This window comes from Papaver somniferum, chromosome 6 (assembly GCF_003573695.1).
Source record: "Papaver somniferum cultivar HN1 chromosome 6, ASM357369v1, whole genome shotgun sequence".
Lineage (NCBI taxonomy): Eukaryota > Viridiplantae > Streptophyta > Magnoliopsida > Ranunculales > Papaveraceae > Papaver > Papaver somniferum.
The window spans coordinates 107924372-107945547 of NC_039363.1; the positions used below are offsets into that span (position 1 = coordinate 107924372).

The following is a 21176-nucleotide window of genomic DNA, read 5'->3' on the forward strand; positions in this document are numbered from 1 at the left end:
CTTGTGCAAGGATTTTAAGATACCCGGTGCATTTTAGGACGTGCTAACAAATTTCAAGTGCGCACTGATAAATCTCGAGTTGGAAAGTAAATTTTTAAATCACCTAGAGATTATATTACACTTGTGGTTGAAATTTGTATTAAGTGGCGAGTTCACAAATATAAAGCCGTGTTAACAAATTTTAGTTACACCAGAAATTTTAGGGTTGGTATTTAAATTCTTGATTCACAAGATAAATTTTAACTTTGTAATACATTTATGCTTATAGTTAACTTAAATTTAAATTTGATGAAAAAACGAGTCACAAAGAAAATTTTGGTTACAAACAACGATATACTTTGTGTATATATATATGCATAATGACCACTTACGGATGCAGAATGTTGAAGTAGTCAACTTCTCAATCAAAAAAAATGTAAGGGTACTTTCCCATAACTCTACATTAGATGGCTCCACTCTCGGAAATGTAAGGGTTACTAACTCCCTAAGTTAGTCTTTTCTTAAGAAGGCTATTATTGGGGCGTCACACTCCAATAGAGGGGCTTCACTTGGATTTTTAATGTCCAAAAAAGTGGTTATGGGATATCCTAACACATATACAAAATGTCAGATTACCCTTTAACTAGAAGTGATTTTACGTCCAGGTTTGGATTAATTCCAATCGTAGAATTTTATTTGCATGTAATTTTACGTCCAGGTTTGGATTAATTCCAACCGTAGAAGCTCATTTTACGTCCAGGGTTTCTTTTAATTCCAACCGTAGAATCCGATTTTACGTCCAGTTTTCTTTTAATTCCAACCGTAGAAGTGATTTTACGTCAAGGTTTGAATTAATTCCAACTGTAGAATTTTATTTGCATGTAGTTTTACGTCCAGGTTTGAATTAGTTCCAACCATAGAAGCTCATTTTACGTCCAGGTTCCTTTTAATTCCAACCGTAGAAGTGATTTTACATCCAGGTTTGGAATATTTCCAATCGTAGAAGTAAATTTTCGTCTAGATTTGGATTATTTCCAACCGTAGAAGTTTATTTTACGGCCAGTTTTTCTTCCCACAAAAACTTTTTCCCAGAATTCACCAAGTATACAACAGAATTCATTAATTTAATTTTTATCTAATTAAATTAAATTAAAATTAACTAAATAAGGGTTGTTTAGTCATTACAAAATTATTTAAGATAAGGGGTTTTTGATATTACTTATGGATGACCCGTTTTTGTCCTATTAGATGACGCCCCTCTAATGGAATGTGACGCCCCAATAATAGCCTTCTTTCTTAATGCACTTAACTTACAAAAAAAAATAAAAAATGTGATTCACTGGAAAAAATAAAATAAAAAATGCTTCAAAAAATAAATCTAAAAAGAAGATATTTTTCCCAGGTAAGAATTTACTACGATCCATCCAAGTTAGTTTAGGCATACCAAGGCTCCATGTGGGTCTCTTGGATAACTGAACGGTTTAGTAACTATGGAGCAACTTATTATACTAAGTTTGGATACATTATGTTATAACCCAACGGAGTTTCCCATATGCCTAGTTTCTAGGGCTTTCATAGAAAAAGGGAAAAATGGAAATCTCTTCTTTCTTCTCTGTTCTTCCGTAAAATAAAGAAAACGAAATCGAAATCGATGATGAATGGGTAAGATGGGTAGGAATCGAAGACATTCTGCTGATTTCAGGTATGATTCGGTTAGTTATGCGCTTAATTTTGATGAAGGTGTTTCTGATGATATGCATTCTGATTATTATCAAGATCAGTTTCCTATGAGAAATTTTTCTTCACGATTACCTGCTTCTCCACCGGATACTCCATCCGCAAAATAGTTAATGACTTCTGAAAAATATGTATGGAATTTTTTTATTTTTAATTTTTCTGTGCAATTTGGGATAATCCGCTGCTAAAATGTGCCGGTGAAAATATATACCTCCGGTGAATGGTGCTTGTTTGTGTAATTTCGGTTTCGTTTTCTTTATTAACATTTTGAAACGGTTAGGAATTGGGTTCCGACTTTCGATTTCTAAAGAAAGTTGGGAAAAGATTTGGAAACAGCTGATGAAGTGCTGCGAATTTGATTTAGATTGGATTGATGTGATGTTGAAATTCTGGAAATATACTGAACTCATGCTTGATCACTTTTAGAGAAGTCAGATCGGATAAGACTCTTGATTACTTTGGCCATAATTTGTTAGTTAGCTGTTTGTGGATTTAAATGTATGCTAGACCAATCTAACTATACAGGCTCCCTTGAATAATGATTTGGAAAAAAAATAATGAAAAGTTGTACTTTAAAAAATCCTATTAGCTCTTCGAGGCTCACAACTCTAGGTTTTGCCTTATCTTTATCATCTCTATCTCATCTGCTCGCCGTTCCATTATTGTGATTATGATTATGCAAGACTTTATACTTTATCATCTCTATCTGACTAAGTATGATTACTATTTATTACTTGTGTGTCTAAGCAGCTGTCTCTTGATGCAGGGTATTGTAGAATCACTATTCTGGCTCCAAGGGCCTGCTGTAAGTTTGCTGGTCAGGATCTTTCACTGGTATAATAAAGCAAAGAAACCATGGTAAGTACTTGTTTTACTACCACTCTTTTACCTATCTGTGTTGGTATTATTTCCAACACCATATCTGCACATACATACATACATACATGTTCTTTCTGCCCACATATGCTAGCATGTGTTTGTGATACCTTTTTTTTTCCTTATTGAATTGAAGATAGATAAAAGTTGGACAGAGGAGCCCGACAAATTGAGTAAAAAGTTTCGGTCAGGTGTTGATTCCTTTATTGAGATGACCAAAAATCATCTCATAAGAATCAAAAAGGACAAGTGTCGATGCCCTTGTAAACAATGCTTGAATGGAAACGACCCAGTTTCGTTAGATTTGGTCAAGAATCATTTGCTTAAATATGGAATGGCAGTTAGTTATAGATATACAATATGGTATGATCATGGAGAAGAAGACAACCCTGCACAAGATCAGTCAGCGTCAAGTTCTGTCAATGTCCATAATGATGAAACAACTTTTATTGGGAATGAAAATGAGGCTATACTTGAGATGTTACGTGAAAATGTTGAATCCTTAACTTCTGATGGGAAGGATGGAGGGGAGAAAAATATTGAAGCTGATTTATCCATATTTTCCGCATTATTAGATGAAGCTAAGCAAGAGCTATATCCTGGTTGTAAGGACTTTACGTCGTTAACATTCTTGGTAAGGTTAATGCATATCAAAGTTCTTAACCGCCTGAGTAATAAAAGTTTCGAGATGAATCTGGAGTTACTTAAAAAAGCTTTTCCAAAGAACAACAGCATTCCCAGTTCATATTATGAAGCTAAAAGAATGTTGAAGGGTTTAGGATTGGGTTATGAGTCAATTCATGCTTGTAAAAACGATTGTGCTTTATTCTGGAAGGAGTATGAAAAGGAAGACAAATGTCCGGTATGCAGTGAATCTAGATACAAGTTTAATGACGGTAAAGGTAAGAAGATCCCACACAAGGTGCTGCGTTATTTTCTTTTAAAACCAAGACTGCAGAGACTGTTTTCGTCAAAACACACAGCTCGTGACATGAGATGGCATAAGGGCAGACATGTCGAAGATGGTGTTTTAAGGCATCCAGCTGATGCTGAAGCATGGAAGGATTTTGATGCGCGGTATCCATGGTTTGCGGCAGAACCTCGTAATGTGAGGTTGTGTCTTGCTATTGATGGGTTTAATCCCTTTGGACATATGAGCAATGCGTATAGCTTGTGTCCAGTGGTGCTGATGCCGTACAACCTCCCTCCTTTTAAGTGCATGAAGCAACCTTTTTTCATGATGTCGTTATTTATTCCTGGACCGCAAGCACCTGGCAATGACATTGATGTATATTTGCGCCCTTTAATCGATGAGTTAAAAGAGCCGTGGGATGTCGGTGTGGAAACTCGTGATGTCTCGACAGGAAAAGTTTTTTGTATGCGTGCAGCTGTGTTATGGACCATAAATGACTTCCCGGCATACGCTAATTTATCTGGTTGGAGTACAAAAGGGTATCTCGCCTGTCCCGTGTGTAATGATGATCCGCCTTCACGGAAACTGAGAAGCAAGATAGGTTATTTGTGTCACCGACGGTTCTTGAATCCTGGTCATACCTGGCGAGATAGCAGACTTCATGATGGACATAAAGAAAAACGGGATCCACCGGAAGAGAAAACAGGGGATCAACTGTTGTAGCAAATGCAGAATCTTGGGATCAATCGTTTCGGAAAACATCCGAGTTACTCAACTAAGAAAAGAAAGCGTTCCAAGGAAGAACTGAGTTGGACGAAGAAGAGTATCTTCTACGAGCTTCCATATTGGAAACATCTCAAAATCATACATAAGATTGATGTTATGCATGTGGAGAAGAATATATGTGATAACATTGTCGGAACGATGTTAGGTATTGATGGGAAAAACAAGGATACAGAGAAAGCTCGGTTAGATTTCGAAGATATGAACATTAGGAAAGAATTGCATCTACGGCCTAAGGGAGATAAATTCGAAAAACCCCCAGCATGTTATACATTAAAACCAGAACAAAGAAGAGATTTTTGTAAGTTTTTGAAGTCGGTGAAGTTCCCAGATGGTTATGCGGCTAACATATCGAGGTGTGCTAACATTGCTGATGGAAAGATACATGGTCTGAAAAGCCATGACTGCCACATCTTGTTACAAAGACTTCTTCATGTTGGAATTCGTGCTTATCTTCGCAAAGATGTGTGTACTTCCATAATTGATTTGTGTAACTTCTTTCATGATTTATGTGCAAAGACTTTGACTGTGAGTCACCTGGATAAATTAGAAAAGGATATTGTATTGATCCTTTGTAAGTTGGAGCGAATATTTCCACCGGCATTTTTTGATGTGATGGTTCATTTGGCTGTTCACTTGCCACGGGAAGCAAAACTTGTTGGACCAGTTGGATATAGTTGGATGTATCCAATCGAAAGGTATTTTACTTGTTTTTAATGCTTTTTCTAGTGTACAGAGCTCTCAATTATGTCATACTTCACTTATAACTTTTCTGTAATGATTGTTTTCTCAATAATTATATGTATAGTTACTGATGTTTACCTTCTTGTATATATATCAAGGTACCTAGGAACACTTAAACTCTACGTGGGAAATAAAGCGCGCCCAGAAGGTTCAATTGCAGAGGCTTACATCATTAATGAATGCTTGACATTCATCTCGATGCACTTCACCGAAACTGAAAGTAAATTTAATAGGAAAGAACGAAATGATGATGAATTAGATGGCAGTCTACGACACCAAGGAACAATATTTGTTTTCGCTCAAAAAGTCTGCCCAACTGGCGCTACAGAAATAAAGTCATTGTCACCAGAAGAACGAGATCAGATACATTGGTACATCCTTAACAATTGCAAAGAGGTGCAGCCTTACATGAAGTAAGTAAAACTATCAAGTTGTTTCTAAGATTATTTTCAGTGGTTATTATGTTTGCACATTAGTTCCGAACTTAGGAGCATGGCTTAGGACCTAATGAAGTGGACCTCTATTCGATGCTGTTCGTAAACATGTACACTCTTTAGTATTTATTCTAGGTAGGTTGGTAGATAAATTCCATAGTTTCTTTGTAACCTCAGTTGTTTAAGTAGTATCTACCAAAGTGATATCTCAATTTTAGTATTTGGTCACTATTTTGGAAATTTAATCCTATAGTTGGGTATGAACATCTTTTATTTTTATATTTAATCTTATCTGAAAGAACTGCTTATAACGCCAGTAGTCTCAGACAATAGTTGAGCCATAGCGTCAAACACGTTTATTACTTGTAGTTGTGGCAGAGACACTCGGTGTGCCAAGTTTATCGGTGTTTGTTTGTTTTTGTGAATGTGTGTGTATTTGTTTGAATGAGTTCAGAGTCCCATGCTTTTATTTAAAGAATGATTAAAACAAGTGTAGCTCATGGAATGAACGTTTCAGAGAGGGACTCCACTGGAGTGTCGTATGTGTATTTCAGATTCTATGCGATTAACTTTTCTGTTTTAAAATATAGGGAACACTTCAAGAAGTTGAAAGAAGAGACGAATAATGATAAATTGCTGTCACAACGGCAACAAAAAGAGTTTCCTGTTTGGTTTAAGAATCGGGTATGTGGAAAATTTCATTGTCTGAAGTTTTAATACATTATGATCTCTGCTGTATATTTATTCACGTAGTCTTTTTCAAACAATTTGCAGATGTTTGATTTGCGTTCTATCAATTCACCGGAAGCTACTGACGAATTGTATTCATTGGCTTTGGGGTTTGAGTTACGAGCAAACTCATATTTATCTTGCAACCTGAATGGAGTTCGGTATCATACGAAACAACGTGAAGCTCGCCGAACAACCCAAAATAGTGGATTGGTAGTTGATTCAGTATTTGAAGGCAAGGAAATTGAGTTTTATGGTACATTATGTGATGTTATTGAGGTAAAATACCTGAACAATTATAGGGTTGTGTTATTCAAGTGTGACTGGTTCGATTTGACTCCACGGAAGAAAAATCTTAAAACAGATTATGATTTGACATGTTTAAATGTGAGTAGTACGTGGTATCAGAAAGACCCATATGTTATCGCATCGGACGCGCGGCAAGTGTTCTACCTGGATGATCATAAATTCGGAGCAGACTGGAAAGTGGTTCTAAAGATGCATCACAGACATATATGGGATTTTCTTGAAATGGATGATGATGCTGATGAAGAAGAAGAAGAAGATGTTTATCAACAAACTGGAGATGTAACAGTATCATCAGTCATACAAGAAGATAATAATGTTGGACTAGATGAACTCCATAGAGATGATGTGGAGGTAGAGTTGGTAGATGCAGAGATTGTATGTGCAGTTGATATTGACGAGGATGATGTTGATGTCGAGGAAGAAGATGATACATTGGTTGATTATAATGACTCAGAGGTGGATGAGGAAGACAATGAGCCAGTTGACAATGATACAGATTTAGAGGATTAGTTATTTGCATTTTATTTACTTAAAAATAGTTGTTTGGTTTGATAATTATTTTGATGAGAACAATAGCTCTCTATCTTTCAATGATTCAGAGATTGTTTTTTTTCTTTTTGAACAAAGGGATTGGTTATTTTAGTTGTTGGTTGGATTTCAATATTCTGTCTCAAATTCAAATTTTTTTTCTAATGCAGTCCGGGAATCCACTTTCTTCATGTGTTTTTTGTGTCTTTTCTGTTCTCCTTGTGCATGGTGATCTTTTCTGTTAGCATAACTTAAGGTGCTCGTTTCCCCGGTTTAAACTTGAAATGGCAAAACACGAAATTGTTGTCCAGGAAAAGGAAGGCTCGTTGCACCCAATCTTATAGAATCAGCCTTTGGTTTATAGAGCATTCTTTTCGATCTTTTCCCATTAAACGACGTAAACAAATGACGACTTGTATGTTTCCCCTAATGAAAAATTACTACGACAAGTGAATTGATTCTCTCTACTTTATTACATTATTTTTAAGTATTATGTTTTACATGATAAAATATATTGTTACCACAAACTTATTCTTTAGCAGCTACGTATTTTTTTATCACCATAAAAAAATCTTGGTGACAACATTTCAGTAATCACTGAAATCACGAACTGCGGTGAAGTTATAGTGTCACTGAAAATGACTAAAGCGACAAAATCTAGTTCGTTGCGAATGTTCTGTCTCGTGACGATTAGAAGTTGTTACTATATAAATATTTGCAACCAAACAAGTTGATGCTCACTAAAAATAAATATAGCGTCAAACATTTAGTTTCGTCACTATAAAATTAGCTAGTGACGAATTAATTTTGACAGTATAAACATTTATTTTGTAACGAAATTTATAGATTATCACCAAAAATATTTTATGTCAATTTTTTAGCATCATCACAATAGCATTGAATGGTGACAAACATATATAATCACAAAAAATTCATTAGTGAGTAGACATTATTTCGTCTCTAAATAAGGTCACTAAAAACTTATGAGTGACGAAACCCGAGTCTCGTTGCTGAAAACCGAATAACAGTGACAAAAATTAATTTGGTCACAATAACTAAGCTTCAGCGATGAAATATTCTTCGCCGCAAAAACTATCGTCACCAAAGCCATGTTTTCTTGTAGTGAGTACTAGTGAGCCTTTGCAGCAGGTGGAGATTGATGCAACTGCACAAATTCCAGTTAAGTCTGTATCTGTTCAGAATACTTCTGAAGACATTGGATCTGCAAGAGAGGTAACTACTGAAGTTCCAAATGATAATGACACTGTTGAGGAAAAGGAACAAGAGTCAGTAGAAGATACAGAAGCTACGGTCACGGAGACCATAACAACCAGCAAACCGAAAAGATCAACCAGGAAGCCTGGTTGGATGAATGATTACATTGCTTATGCATTACCAGTTGTTGAAGATGGTACTCTACTTCATACTTAGAAGTTGTATGCAATGTAGAGTGTAAAGAACGGGAAGGTGCAATGCAGGACAAGATGGAGTCTCTTTACAAGAATGGCACATGGATTCTTATGAAGATTCCGAACGGTAAGAAGGCCATAGGGTGCAAGTAGGTATATGCTAATAAAGAAGGATCTTCAGTGAATCAAGTACGCTACAAGGCAAGGTTAGTTGCAAAATGTTATGCCCAAGGAGAAGGGATTGACTACAATGAGGTGTTCTCTCCGGTGGTAAAACACTTATCAATCCGTATTTTGTTGGCCTTGGTAGCATAATATGATTTAGACCTAGTTCAGCTAGATGTTAAGACGGCGTTCTTACATGGTGATCTAGAAGAGGAGATCTATATGACTCAGCCGAGTGGGTTCAAGGTTGCTGGAAAAGAAGATTGTGTATGCAAGCTGAAAAAATCGTTGTATGGGATGAAGCAGTTTCCAAGACAGTGGTACAAGCGATTTGATCATTTTATGATTGGACAGACATACACAAGAAGTCACTATGACCATTGTGTATACTTCAAGAAGCTACGTGATGGATCTTTCATATATTTGCTCTTGTATGTCGATGATATGCTGATTGCATCGAATAACAAGAAAGAGATCGATAATTTGAAGTGCAAGTTGTCATATGAGTTTGAGATGAAAGATCTGGGAGAGGCTAAGAAGATTCTTGGTATGGAGATTCAACGTGACAGAGAGAAGGGTAAGGTTTGTTTGTCTCAGAAGGCATATTTGAAGAAAGTGTTACAGAAGTTTGGTGTCTACGAAGGAACTAAATCTGTAAGTAATCCCCTTGCTGCTAATTTTAAGTTGAATGCTCGTATGTCTCTCACTACTGAAGAAGAGCGAAAGTATATGGCCCAAGTCCCATATGCTGAGGCTGGATGTATACGATGGTATGTACAAGGCCGGACATTTTACATGCAGTTAGTATGGTCAGCCGTTATATGCATTGTCCTGGTAAGGGACATTGGCATGATGTGAAATGGATTTTGAGGTATCTTTATGGTACAATTGATGTTGGATTGAAGTTTGTGAAGGATAGAAGTAACAATCAGTTGTGTGTTGGGTATGTGGATTCTGACTATGCTAGTGATTTGGACAAGAGACGTTCAACTACATGGTATGTATTTGCCATAGAAGGGGCACCAGTAAGTTGGAGATCAATCTTGCAGTCTACTGTGGTGCTTTCAACTACGGAGGCGGAGTATATGGCAGTGACTGAGGCATTTAAAGAGGCTATATGGTTACAAGGTTTACTAGATGACTTAGGAGTTGTACAATACCAACTGCATGTGCATTGTGATAGTCTAAGTACAATTTATTTGGCTAAGAATCAAGTGCATTATGCTAGAACCAAACATATAGACGTACGGTTTCACTTTGTGAGAGAAATTCTTGAAGAAGAAGACATTGCACTTGTGAAGATCGATACCAAAGACAATCCAGCTGATATGTTGACTAAAGTAGTATCTGGGATCAAATTTCGACATTGTTCGAAATTGATCCACATCCTTCCGGTTTGGTGAAAGGCTGTTTTCGGGTAGAGGTTCTTAAGAACCCGGTGGAGGTCTTCTAGTAAGGCCATTTAAGATAACTACGGTCGGGTTTGATTCCTATTGAGGATACGTAGGAAGCCAGTGATGGTTCAATCGACGTTGGAATATGGAGGTGATTTTGTCTATTGATCGTATCATGCATGAATGCATGATCCGAGGTGGAAAATTGTTGGTAGGATGGTCAAGGACTAGATTAGGAAATCTAGTTGGTTAAGGAAACCAAGTACTTGTGTCCTAAGTATAGAAGCTTAAGAGGTTTGTCTCTTAGAGCTAAGTTAGGAAACCCTATACTTGTAGGAAAGTAATCCTTGTTAAGGAATGTGTCCATTCATATTGATGTGTATAAATAGCCATAGAGAGAACTAGAAAAAACACACCAGAACTAATGAAAGAGTTCTCTTCTTCTCTGCTTGAGCTTTGTATATTCCAACCTATACGGTGATATGTAAAATTGCTATTCCTTCCCGAGGATTCAACCTCGTTAAATACTTGTTCTTCTTGTGTGTGTGATTGTGTTCTTGGCGATATTGAGCTACCTCGTAGTAGTGCAAACCTAAACTCTTCCACAGGCTTTGGCGCAACAAACACTCATTTAAGCATTGACGATGTAGTTAAATCAAGAGAAGAATCCGATTTTTCCAAGCGAAAAAGGAATGATTGCTAATCAAAGATTACATGGAGAGAGATGTAAACATGCTTTGTTTGACGCTTTAAACATTGTAACCCTTTTGTTGATCACTGTAACAATAAAAATACAAGGTTTAGTTTTATAATCAAGCTTATTGTGCCTACGAGGTACAATATATGGATAACAACGATAACCAAAGACTTTAAGAAACCCATAATCATGTCGGCGTTGAAGAAGAACCGAGTAAGGGGAATGGCATTTTAAAATTGAAGTTGATCTTTGGTTAATGAGATAAACAAAGGTTACAAAAGCTTCTGGCCAAAATGTGATGGGTAAGATATTTTGATGGAGGAGAGTGAGTCCTGTCTCAACTACATGACGAATCTTTCGTTCAACTCCATCATTCTTTTGGGTGTGTGTGGGCAAGAAAATTGATCAAAAATTCCATATTTTAATAGAAAATCACGTAGGGGATGAGAGACATATTCTCCACCTCCATCAGATTGCAAGATTTGAATTTTTGAGTTAAAACGATGACAAGGGATTTAAATGCTTAAAAGAGTTGAAAACTTCTGTTTTTGTAGCAAAAGTCCATCTGGATCTAAAGCAATCATCCACAAGTAACAAAAAATATCGAAATCCAGAATTGAAACAACAGGAGAAGGCCCCATAAATCTGTGAAAATCTTAGAACTAACTTTATTTGATTTTTTTTCTGACATAACAAACGAAATATGATGAAGTTTACCGCTCGCAAAAGTTTCACACACTCTAGAATTAGAGTTTTTATTGTATGGAAGGATACACTTGTTGGACTCTAAAAAAAACAAAGATTCGATGATGAGGATGACCCAATTGCATGTGCCACACAGATAATGGAGTTTTATCACTAAAGTTTGTGCAGAAAGAAGAATCATGTAAGATGCTAGAACGAATGGGGGAACTTTGTAACTGATATAAACCATCTTTATTAGGAGCCTCGGAACACCATTCTCCCCATTTGATCTTGAATATAAGACCCAAATTTATTAAAAGTGATACACCAATCAGAATTAGCAGTGAGATGAGAGACTGAGAGCAAAGTTTTGGTTAATTTCGGAACATGGAATACATTTTTAATAGTAATAAGAGCATGTGGTGTTTGTAGCATAATATTACCAGTAGTAGTAATGGGAATAAGACTACCATTATCGTTTGTTACTTGTTCCATACCTTGATAGGCAGTACGATTCACCATTGACATTGTATCAATATCATGTGGTTCGTAGCGCCTGTATCCGCATACCAGTGTTGATAATATGGCGTTCCATTAAATTGTATTGCTGAATGATTATGGAAGATCATTCGGATGATAGGAATAATCAAAATGATATTGACATTCGAGAGCTTGATGACCTGCTCTATTGCACACTTGACAATAATTTGGAGTAGGGCCCAATATGGATCTGTTAGAATTCGAATAATCTTAAAAACGACCTCCACAACCACGATGATAACCACCATGCCCTCTATAACCACCTCGGTTGTAGTTAGTTGTTCTAGTTAAATTTTGATTCGAGTTAGGACTAGCAAGGGTTATATTAGGTATGTTTGAAGTCTGATTTTTAGCCAAAAAATTTGTGGCAGCTGGTTCTGAAGATTGGGAACGATATTGGTGTTAGAGCAATGCTCGGTCGAACTTGCAAGTGTTGCTATCTCAAGCTTGTTTGTCAAATTTAGGTGTCAAAACTATAAGTCTTGATTTCTAGTCTACTTATAACTATGTCCTGATTAAGATAGAATGTGTAGTTGAACTTTAAACTTCACGGAGTTCATCGATTGAAGACGAAGAACTATTAAGGGGATCTTGTGGAACTTCATAAACAAAAGTTATGTGGAGACTTGAACTCATCTATCACTCAGAAGTCTATTTATATTCCATCTCCTATTGAGACAGAAGTCGTATAGCTAGAAAGTAGTCACAAACATAAAAAGTAGTCACAAACATCTTCGTCTCATCGTTTGTGATTCCACAATATCTTGTTTCGCTACCATAAGATTAATATTATTGTGAGGTGATTGATATTACTAGGCTGTTCTTCGGGAATATAAGTCCGGTGTATCAATTGGTTCATGTTCACCTTGATCTATCAAAAGACGGAACAAAAACTCGTAGGTAATTCTGTGAGAGACAAATTTCTATATTCAATATACTTTTCTGTGTGAGACTAATTTGTTTATCAAGTTTTCGAGTTTGGGTCATAACAACTCTTAGTTGTGGGTGAGATCAGCTAAGGGAATCAAGTGCGTAGATTCCTGCTGGGATTCAGAGGCGTAAGGAACGCAATTGTACCTTAATCAGTGTGAGATTGGTTAGGGCTTAACTACATTCCAGTCCGAAGTTAACCTGTAGTAGGCTAGAGTCTGTAGCGGCTTAATACAATGTGGTGTTCAAATCTGGACTAGGTCCCGGGGTTTTTCTGCATTTGCAGTTTCCTCGTTAACAAAATTTCTGGTGTCTGTGTTATTTCTTTTCCGCATCATATTTTTATATAATTGAAATATCACAGGTTGTGCGTAGTTCAATCAATTGGTGAATCCAACCTTTGGTTGTTGATTGACGCTTGGATATTGGTCTTTGGTACCATCCAAGTTATTTCTCATATTAATCCGACCCATAGATTTCTATCTGTTCGATTGCAGATTGATTTGATAAATAGAGATATAACTCTTGGATGTATTTTCCTTGATTGAGTCTGACTGTCCAGTTGATTCTCTTGGAAATATATCGGAGTTAGTCCATGCAGATCGCCTAAACGAAATATTTGTTGTGGTTGTTAGACCCCCGCTTTTTTAATTGGGTAAGAAATTTTCATGACTAAGAAGGATAGGATAGAGTTGAGAGAATGTAAGAAGATTTTCACGAGTTTCAATGACTATTACAAATCTATCATAATCAGGTCCAAGACCTCGGAGAGTTTGAGAACTAAGTCAGAATCAAATATATGAGAGGAGGTTGAAACAATAGAATCAACAAGGGGTTTTTATTTGATTGACATAATCAGTGATAGTGTAGTTGAGCTTTCGAATGCTCTACAGTTGAACATGAAGATGGTGACTACAATATGTGATTTGAACAATGTAGCTAGATTCAGCATGGTTAAACAGTTCTCTAGAGGAGAGAAAAATAGGGATATGATCCATAACATTAGAAGAGTAAGTGGATTGAAGATAACTTACAAGAAAAAGATCTTCTTTTTTTTTCCATTCAGTAAACAAGGAGTTTGGGATTCTCGCTTTTGTTTTGGTGTTAATAATTTCTTTTGGAGAGGATTCTTGGATCGATATACTTATAATAATCTTGAGATTTCAAGAGAGGAACAAGTTACTTTTTCCAAATGAGAAAACTGTTCTCATCAAGTTTGATTGAAACAAGTTGAATGAGTTTATCAAAAGGGGTGGTAGTTGAAAAAATGGGGGTGACATAAGATGCCATGAAAGAGAAAAGAGATGAAGCAGTAGAAAAGAGAGAGAAAATTATTTGAAAAGTGGGCTCAATGGTTCCTCTATTACCATGACAGGTTTTGGTTCTCTCTTACCCTTTCAAGGGTCGAGGAAGACGTCTATTCTATATATATCAAAAAAGAGCAATTACAACAATTATAATAATTACACATAATGAATATCAATTAAGATGCACCAATCAATCCAGTTACAGCAAGCCTACCATATATACAATCAATTTATAATAATTGAAATATACTGAATATATGATACGATATATTTTCTTTTACACCTCTCAAAATAAGCAATTCCCCTTCTTTTTAATCATCCCTACATCACAGTCTTTATAAATCCTGAAAATAGTGACAGAACTAGAAATCCAGCATGGAGGGGCTTGCCATGCTCGTTGAGCTTAACCATTTTAATTCTTAAGTCCACATTTTAGACCTATCTCACCAACTTAGATTAGGTAAAATAAAACGTTCTCCAGGATTCTGTAAAATAGACTACATCAAGGATAAACTAAACCATAATTTTACCCTAATAGGAAGTCTCAATAGCTATAACTAGGATAACTTTTGGTGAAAAGGTATACGGGGATTCTTGAAGATAATAAATGTGTACGCATATATACTACATATCACGTTATTAATACCTCGATATGATACCATGTTAGTAACTGTTTTGGTTTTAAAATCTCGTTTTATGTTAATAGGAAAGTGTTAATATAGCCTATCCATTTTTTAGAAGCCCGATTAATGTTAATAGAATCATGTTCGTATAACCTGACCATTTCACCCAGACATCCTTTTACCCGTCCAATATACAACCCATTTTGAGATTGTATATATATGTTGCGGGTTGGTATACGTGGAAGGAAAGGAACATATAGTTTTTTTTAGTTATGATGCGTTACTATAGGGAGAATCTCACATGGCCATGAACAGTAGAACAAGAATGTCAAAATGTACCCCAATTTTTAGTTGTAGAAATGTCAGTAAGGCATATATAGGAAAGGGTAGTTGGTTGAAGGCATATTAAGGAGAAATGTGTTATTAAGCTTTATAGCTTAGCCGATAAAGTCTATATGTTGCTAAAGCATCATTATGGCGCGTTTCTTACTCAAGAGAACTTCATGATATTGGTATTTCCAAGTCTTTCCTGATGGCCAACTTGAATATGGCGCCATAGTGATGGTGCAGCATCGCACTCGACCAGCCTCCTATTGGCGTGAAGCACCACGATGTGTTCTACTGCACTTGGCCAACCTTCAACTGACTGATGCACCATTATAATACAACATTGGACTTGGATAGCTTCCAGATAGGGTGATACACCATTGTGGTGGAATTTATGTCCTGGACCAACAAGCCTTAACATGCAATCAAAGATTTGAGATGAAGTTCTTTGGTTGAACTTTTTTTTTTTGAAGCATGAGATTGTATTAAGATTAAGATGGAATTACACGAGGGTATGTTTTACCCAGAGAGTCATCCATTACAACTTGGTAAATGCAAGATGGGACTATGCATCCCACACCAAGGTTGAAAGTTTTCCTAGGTGGCTACGGTCCGCAGCAAGGTTCGCCATCCTATCTGCAGCTTGATTACCTTCCCTGTAGATGTGTGTAATGATGCATTGCAGTAGTTGGCTCATGATTAGCTTGGTTTCCGAGATCATACCCGAAATGTACCAAGGCGGCTCAGCATCTGAATATAGGAATCCAAGTAGGTTTTCCGAGTCGATTTCAAAATGAACTTGTGCCCAACTTCGTTCTTTTGCCGTTCTAGACGCTATGAGTATGGCCTAAGATTCAGCAATCAACGCAGTGGTGATTCCCAACGGTTGTGCTACCGCTATCAGAGTGTTGGCAGATGAATCTCTGCATATGAAGCCTGCTCCAGCTATTCCAGGATGTCCTCTCGCTGCGCCATCTGTGTTGATCTTGATCCAGCCCAAATTAGGTTTTGTTCATCCTACCATGATCGTAGTGGAGGCTCGTGTTACATTTCCAGGATTGATAGAAGATGGCATTCCAGGTAGCACGGGAGGGAGGTTCGTTTGTGCCCAAGAGAATTCTTGTTGAAGACTGAGAGCCATATGTCTTATGTTTCCCGGGTTTGGTTGCTTTTGACGATATATGTAGTCGTTCCTGGCTATCCATAAGGACCAGAAAAGGAAACAAAATGCAGTATTGATAGAACCGTGTACCTTTAACTGTAGGATTTGTGAGATTGTCGTTTGAGGGTTTGGAAGGTTTGGAAGATTTTGTCCGGCTCTTGAATGATCAGGAAGTCCCACGATGAGAGTGTTTCATGCGGCTGTAGCTACTTGAAAATGAAGGAGAATGTGATCAACAGTTTCTGGATGACAATTGCATAGTGGGCATATGTCTGAGTCGGTGAGGTGGATATGGTGTAAAATGGCGAGGGTTAGGAGACCCTCATTGATTGTTTTCCACAAAAAAAATTTGTATTTTTGGAGGACATCGAAGTGTTCAGAGGAACTTTGGTTGATATAACAAAAGTCCATTTATATTTCGCAGATTACTCCACGTAATTTTTATTTGATGAATCTTTTATCTGTCGCCGACCGATGGCTGATCATAAAATTTATCTACAAGATTTATTGCAAATGTACACCTTTTTCATTTTATTAATTTCCAAATAAAATGAGCACAGGAAAAAGTAAAGAAGAACAATAAAATAATAACGTATATATATATATATGAACTTGAACCGACATAACAAAGGAAGAGAAATATTTTTTACAAATAATATGAATTTTCGGTTGAAATTGGAATCTCTACAAGGCAATATCAATCATATTGGCAAACAAGCTTTCCACCATCCGTGTCTCCATCTCTGCCGCACTAAGCGCTTTTGTGGTGGCCGCAGATCGCACTTGATTACTCTTCTTGTTATTTGCATATGATTGGATTTGGGGCTTCTTAATGGGACATGCACTTGCAGATAGTGGAAGAATTGGGATGTTTTCACAATTGCAGATTTCAATCATATAGCCATCAGGATCGTGGAAGAAGAGCTGATCAACGAAAATACCACCTTCTTCAACGAGGGCAGTTTCATACTTCATGCCCATCTCTCTTAGTCTTTTCTTTACTAATTCAATATCTGTACACTGTAAATATTTAACCAAGAAATTTGTGTAAATAAAACATAATGACTAGTCTTTCCCATTTAAACATAAGAGTAAGAGTAATATTTGGAGCTATCATTGTCAGACCTATAGACTTATGACCACTTCATGGATGCAGAACAAATGATACATGTTGCCCATTATTAGCAATTAGTAATAATATTTGAGAAAAAGGTCTTACTTGGAAAGAAATGTGGTTATCTTTTGGGTTGATTTTTGCTGGCATTGGTTGGACATCGTTAATGGAATTACACTGTAACAAGTGAATCCCAATTCCATAGTTGAATAACCTGTAAAATCCCATCATTTCGTTAGACCAAAACTAGGGTACACTAAATTGCAATGCTGAAGCTATTTCATATTAATGGTATATGGAGTTATAATCTTACCATGCTCCTTCAAATTGGAAAGAAGAAGGTCTTCTAATAAGAACAAATCCAAGAACATCTTGATAAAACTTGGCTGACTTGGCAACTGACTTACAAAGGTATGATACATGGTTTAGAGATAACAATGGCAAGGTGGAATTGCTTACATTTTGTTCTAGCAAAATTCCCATTTCTCTAACTAAATTAACAGAAAATTTCTATGATGAAAAAAAATATATAAAGAACTGTTTCAAAATTAAGCAGTCTCTTCTCAAATCTCTTGATGCTTCTTCTGCCTTCAAGGCTTTATCTAGCTCTCAATACGTTGGTATGATATGAAATGAGGATGATATAAGGAACTATATTTATAGCCAAACTTTACTGAATAAACTCCCTTGAGAATGTATATATTTAGATCCACCCCTTGTTTGTACTGTATGTTAGGAGCTGCCTTCAAAGACCTTTAACTTCAGTCTTCTTATCAGAAAATGACAAGAGCATAATTTTTTTTGAGGAGCATTAGATAATATTATGAACCAATAAAGGGTGCAACCAGGAATTTGAGAAAATGCAAGATTCTCAAGAAAGTCAGCTTCTCAACCTGCCCAGAGTGTTGGGCAACTTGCATCTTTTTTTTTAATCGGAAAATGGGTCATTTGTCCAAATATTTTTAAATCACAGTTCAAATGGACGAGTAAAAAATAGTTTGAATGAAATGGCCAAAAAAAAATAGCAAGGATGAAACTGGATTAAATTTAAAAAATAGCAAGGATGAAACTGGATACATCCTGTGTAAATTAAAAATAAGAAAAAAAATTTGAACATGGGCACGATGAAACTGGTTACATCCTGCCTATTTTTACATTTTTGTCCATTTAAACAGTATCAAAATTTAACTGTCCATTTCACCCAGAAATTGTTGATTTTGGTATTTTTAACCAAGTTTGTGTTTTTTAATAAGGCTGCGCGGAGCTGGCCCCTATTATGCGCTGGTGTCCATTATTAATTTGATTGGTTGTTTGTTTCACATGTGAGGCAGCAGTAGTAGTATTGATGACCAAGCAATGACTGTACACATGCATGATACACACTCAATGCCAACATGGGTCTGTATGTATCAGCTAAGGGAAGGGGGTGATCCTGATCTAAATGGATCGTGCTATCCTCCTACTGAGTTTGATGACCTGGAACCACCTACTGAGTTTGGATCCTCCTAGCTCTATAATCTATATGATTTGAGGGAATATAGAAAGCTCATTCTTCTATTTTCTTTATAGATCATTCGTTCTACTTTGTTTTTAACTTTTCTAGAGCTTCTTTTAAAATGTTACTTTATTCTTCAGTTCATACTGTAGGATGGATGTTTTATACTAGTGCTAGCTAGATTCTTTTAGTACGTAACAAAGGCACTAAAGTGGGTGTTCTGGAGTGACGCAGCCTTACCATTTCCAAATTTCAAGTGCAATATTGCAGCATTAGTCTAATAGGGTCTAATGTACGTTTGAATGACTTATAAGCAAATGATTAGACGAAGACAGCATTGCAGGACAAATATTTCTTAATAAATACCACTGTAGTGAAATAGCCGAAACATATATGCATGCATCACGCATGCCACCTGAAAGCGAGACAATAACATTAACTAAGTTCAACTTACATTCATTAATGTGAATGAATGATAATTAAAATCAGGAATAGCGATCGATGTGTGACCAAAACAGCATCTTATTGGATAAAATATCCACTCATCCGATCGATAAACTATTTCGAGAGAAGAAAAAAATCTCATACAGTGAGGGAAATCGAGAAACATCTGTATGAAATGGAATTAAACGTGACAAATTCGGCTCTGTCGAGGAAGCTGGAATAAGTAGTGTTGATACTACGACCTAGCTAGCTATCATTTGTTTGCTAGTTTATTCAGAGAAAACCACCGAACCTAGTCGATTTAGCATTCAACGAGACTAAGAATTAACGAGTTTAATTAAAATATTCACATGCAAGTTTCTTTCATTCTACAAAGAATCAGGTGTCACATGGAAATCTCCCGCACAATCGTCTTTTAGTTGAAAAACACTGGTTAAGTAGGTGAAATTAATATACTGTTATATTATGAAAACGGTAAGCCACATGACGACGTAGCATTATTTATAAATAATTCTCTTCTTAAACAAATTATTAATCCTTGATTCTAGATCTAAGCATTATATGCCAAACATAGCAGGTTGAATTATGTGGCTCTCGATGTTTCTGCTTAATTAGTATATGTTTTGCAAATTGTCTAAGGTGGTCTACTTTGTAATGTGTAAGGAAGGAAATGTTGCAACACAGTGAGTTGAAGTGTCAGTTCGAACAAAAATAATGGTGATATATCTTTCCCACTTTGTCAAAGAAAAAACAGCTTTCTTACTGCATGTTGAGATCTTACGTTGTTCTTTTTTCAAAGGAGAGTCCTTTGAATTACTGAAAAGTTGCATTCAGAAGCATGATTGAATTAGTAAATGGCAACAAATTAAAATGTATTATTTTCCCGCTAATCTGGACAAGAGAACTGGTTAATCAAGGGTCCCAACCAAGAAAATAAAAGAAAAGAATGTCTATTCTATGGTAGAAAAATACGTTAACATCAGGCCCATCACATTTAATGTGATGGGGTTTGCCATGCGCGCGGCAAAATGAGCTCAGGCTGATCTCTTGAAACACTCTAAGGGACGAACCAGCTACAAAATCATTCGCCCATTAGAATTCATTCAAAACCTAAAAAAACTTGGATTTGATACGATTATGTTATCAGTAAATTCTCGTCTTTTAGGTTTAGGTAACCAAAACAGTTTCCCTTTGTAGTAGTCATCGTAGATACTAGATACCATGTGTTTTTTTCTATAAATAGGTTTAAAATGTATTGGACCATAGAGAACCAATAGTGTGACATAATTTTGCAAGCTTATTATAGTGGCGGTATGTTTATTAGTGTGATAGTAATGTCTCTTTAGTTGATTATGAGATGTCCTAAAGGAGATGTAAATTGACTAGATTACCCTCCCCATTTTTTAACCTAAATCAAAACTAAATTGAAAATTTGTTTTTTTTTCTTCTTCTCTTCTGCTCCTACCATCGACCATAACCTCCATTAAAACTCAAATTTCATCGTCTTCGATAATCGACGATTCGAAAATTAATCAAGTATAGTGTAATGACTTATATGAAGTATGTTTTGAAAAATCCAATTAAGGTTTTGTTTATCTTGTTCGATTTGAGTTTAATTTCTATCAAAAATTAGGGTTTTAGATGAAAATTGAAATTAAAGTTTCTGGGTTTATGTGAGTTACGGTTGATTTTAATTCTATTACGAACCGTAATTGGAGATTTTGATGTTGTTACGGTTGGTAATAGTTCAACTAACAACCGTATGTTCTTGTATCTGAGAATTTTATTCAGTTACGGTTGGTATTGAGCATTTGGTTACCAACCGTAACTGAGTTACGGTTGGTATATAGCAT

At 36.2% G+C, this 21176-nt stretch overlaps 3 protein-coding genes across 4 annotated transcripts; 2 read left to right on the forward strand and 1 right to left on the reverse strand.

Annotated features, from left to right (window-relative positions):
* The first annotated feature begins 1556 nt into the window (after positions 1-1556).
* Positions 1557-7201, forward strand: LOC113288780. 2 transcript variants are annotated; one of them, XM_026537898.1, is made up of 6 exons: positions 1557-1681; positions 2483-2574; positions 2729-4986; positions 5131-5445; positions 6057-6150; positions 6241-7201. In XM_026537898.1, exons 3-6 carry the CDS (start codon positions 4232-4234, stop codon positions 7012-7014), a joined length of 1938 nt encoding a protein of 645 aa, XP_026393683.1. In that variant the 5' UTR covers positions 1557-1681; positions 2483-2574; positions 2729-4231; the 3' UTR covers positions 7015-7201. The 2 variants fall into 2 exon arrangements, with proteins under 2 accessions (XP_026393683.1, XP_026393684.1); XM_026537899.1 differs by having other exon boundaries at positions 2733-4986.
* LOC113291287 lies at positions 1647-4228 on the forward strand. The gene is made up of 3 exons (XM_026540839.1): positions 1647-1691; positions 2467-2550; positions 2729-4228. The coding sequence occupies exons 1-3, from the start codon at positions 1647-1649 to the stop codon at positions 4226-4228; spliced, it is 1629 nt and encodes a 542-aa protein (XP_026396624.1).
* A 9644-nt stretch (positions 7202-16845) lies between the features above and the next one.
* On the reverse strand, positions 16846-17995 carry LOC113286015. Its single transcript, XM_026534738.1, has 3 exons — positions 17698-17995; positions 17490-17598; positions 16846-17290 (listed from the first exon to the last, which is right to left on the reverse strand). Exons 1-3 carry the CDS (start codon positions 17865-17867, stop codon positions 16955-16957), a joined length of 615 nt encoding a protein of 204 aa, XP_026390523.1. The 5' UTR covers positions 17868-17995; the 3' UTR covers positions 16846-16954.
* Positions 17996-21176: the final 3181 nt, after the last annotated feature.

Excerpts from the sequence above, each read along its gene's own strand:
- LOC113291287 (XM_026540839.1), top strand. The coding sequence starts at position 1,647 with ATGGGTAGGAATCGAAGACATTCTGCTGATTTCAGGTATGATTCG. Across the intron at positions 1,692-2,466 it reads CTGATTTCAGGTATGATTCG|CTGTCTCTTGATGCAGGGTA; the intron begins GTTAGTTATGCG and ends GTGTCTAAGCAG. Across the intron at positions 2,551-2,728 it reads CTGGTCAGGATCTTTCACTG|ATAGATAAAAGTTGGACAGA; the intron begins GTATAATAAAGC and ends ATTGAATTGAAG.
- LOC113286015 (XM_026534738.1), bottom strand. The coding sequence starts at position 17,867 with ATGGGAATTTTGCTAGAACAAAATGTAAGCAATTCCACCTTGCCATTG. Across the intron at positions 17,599-17,697 it reads TTCCAATTTGAAGGAGCATG|GTTATTCAACTATGGAATTG; the intron begins GTAAGATTATAA and ends GGGATTTTACAG. Across the intron at positions 17,291-17,489 it reads ATAACCACATTTCTTTCCAA|TGTACAGATATTGAATTAGT; the intron begins GTAAGACCTTTT and ends AAATATTTACAG.
- LOC113288780 (XM_026537898.1), top strand. The coding sequence starts at position 4,232 with ATGCAGAATCTTGGGATCAATCGTTTCGGAAAACATCCGAGTTACTCA. Across the intron at positions 4,987-5,130 it reads TGGATGTATCCAATCGAAAG|GTACCTAGGAACACTTAAAC; the intron begins GTATTTTACTTG and ends ATATATATCAAG. Across the intron at positions 6,151-6,240 it reads CTGTTTGGTTTAAGAATCGG|ATGTTTGATTTGCGTTCTAT; the intron begins GTATGTGGAAAA and ends AACAATTTGCAG.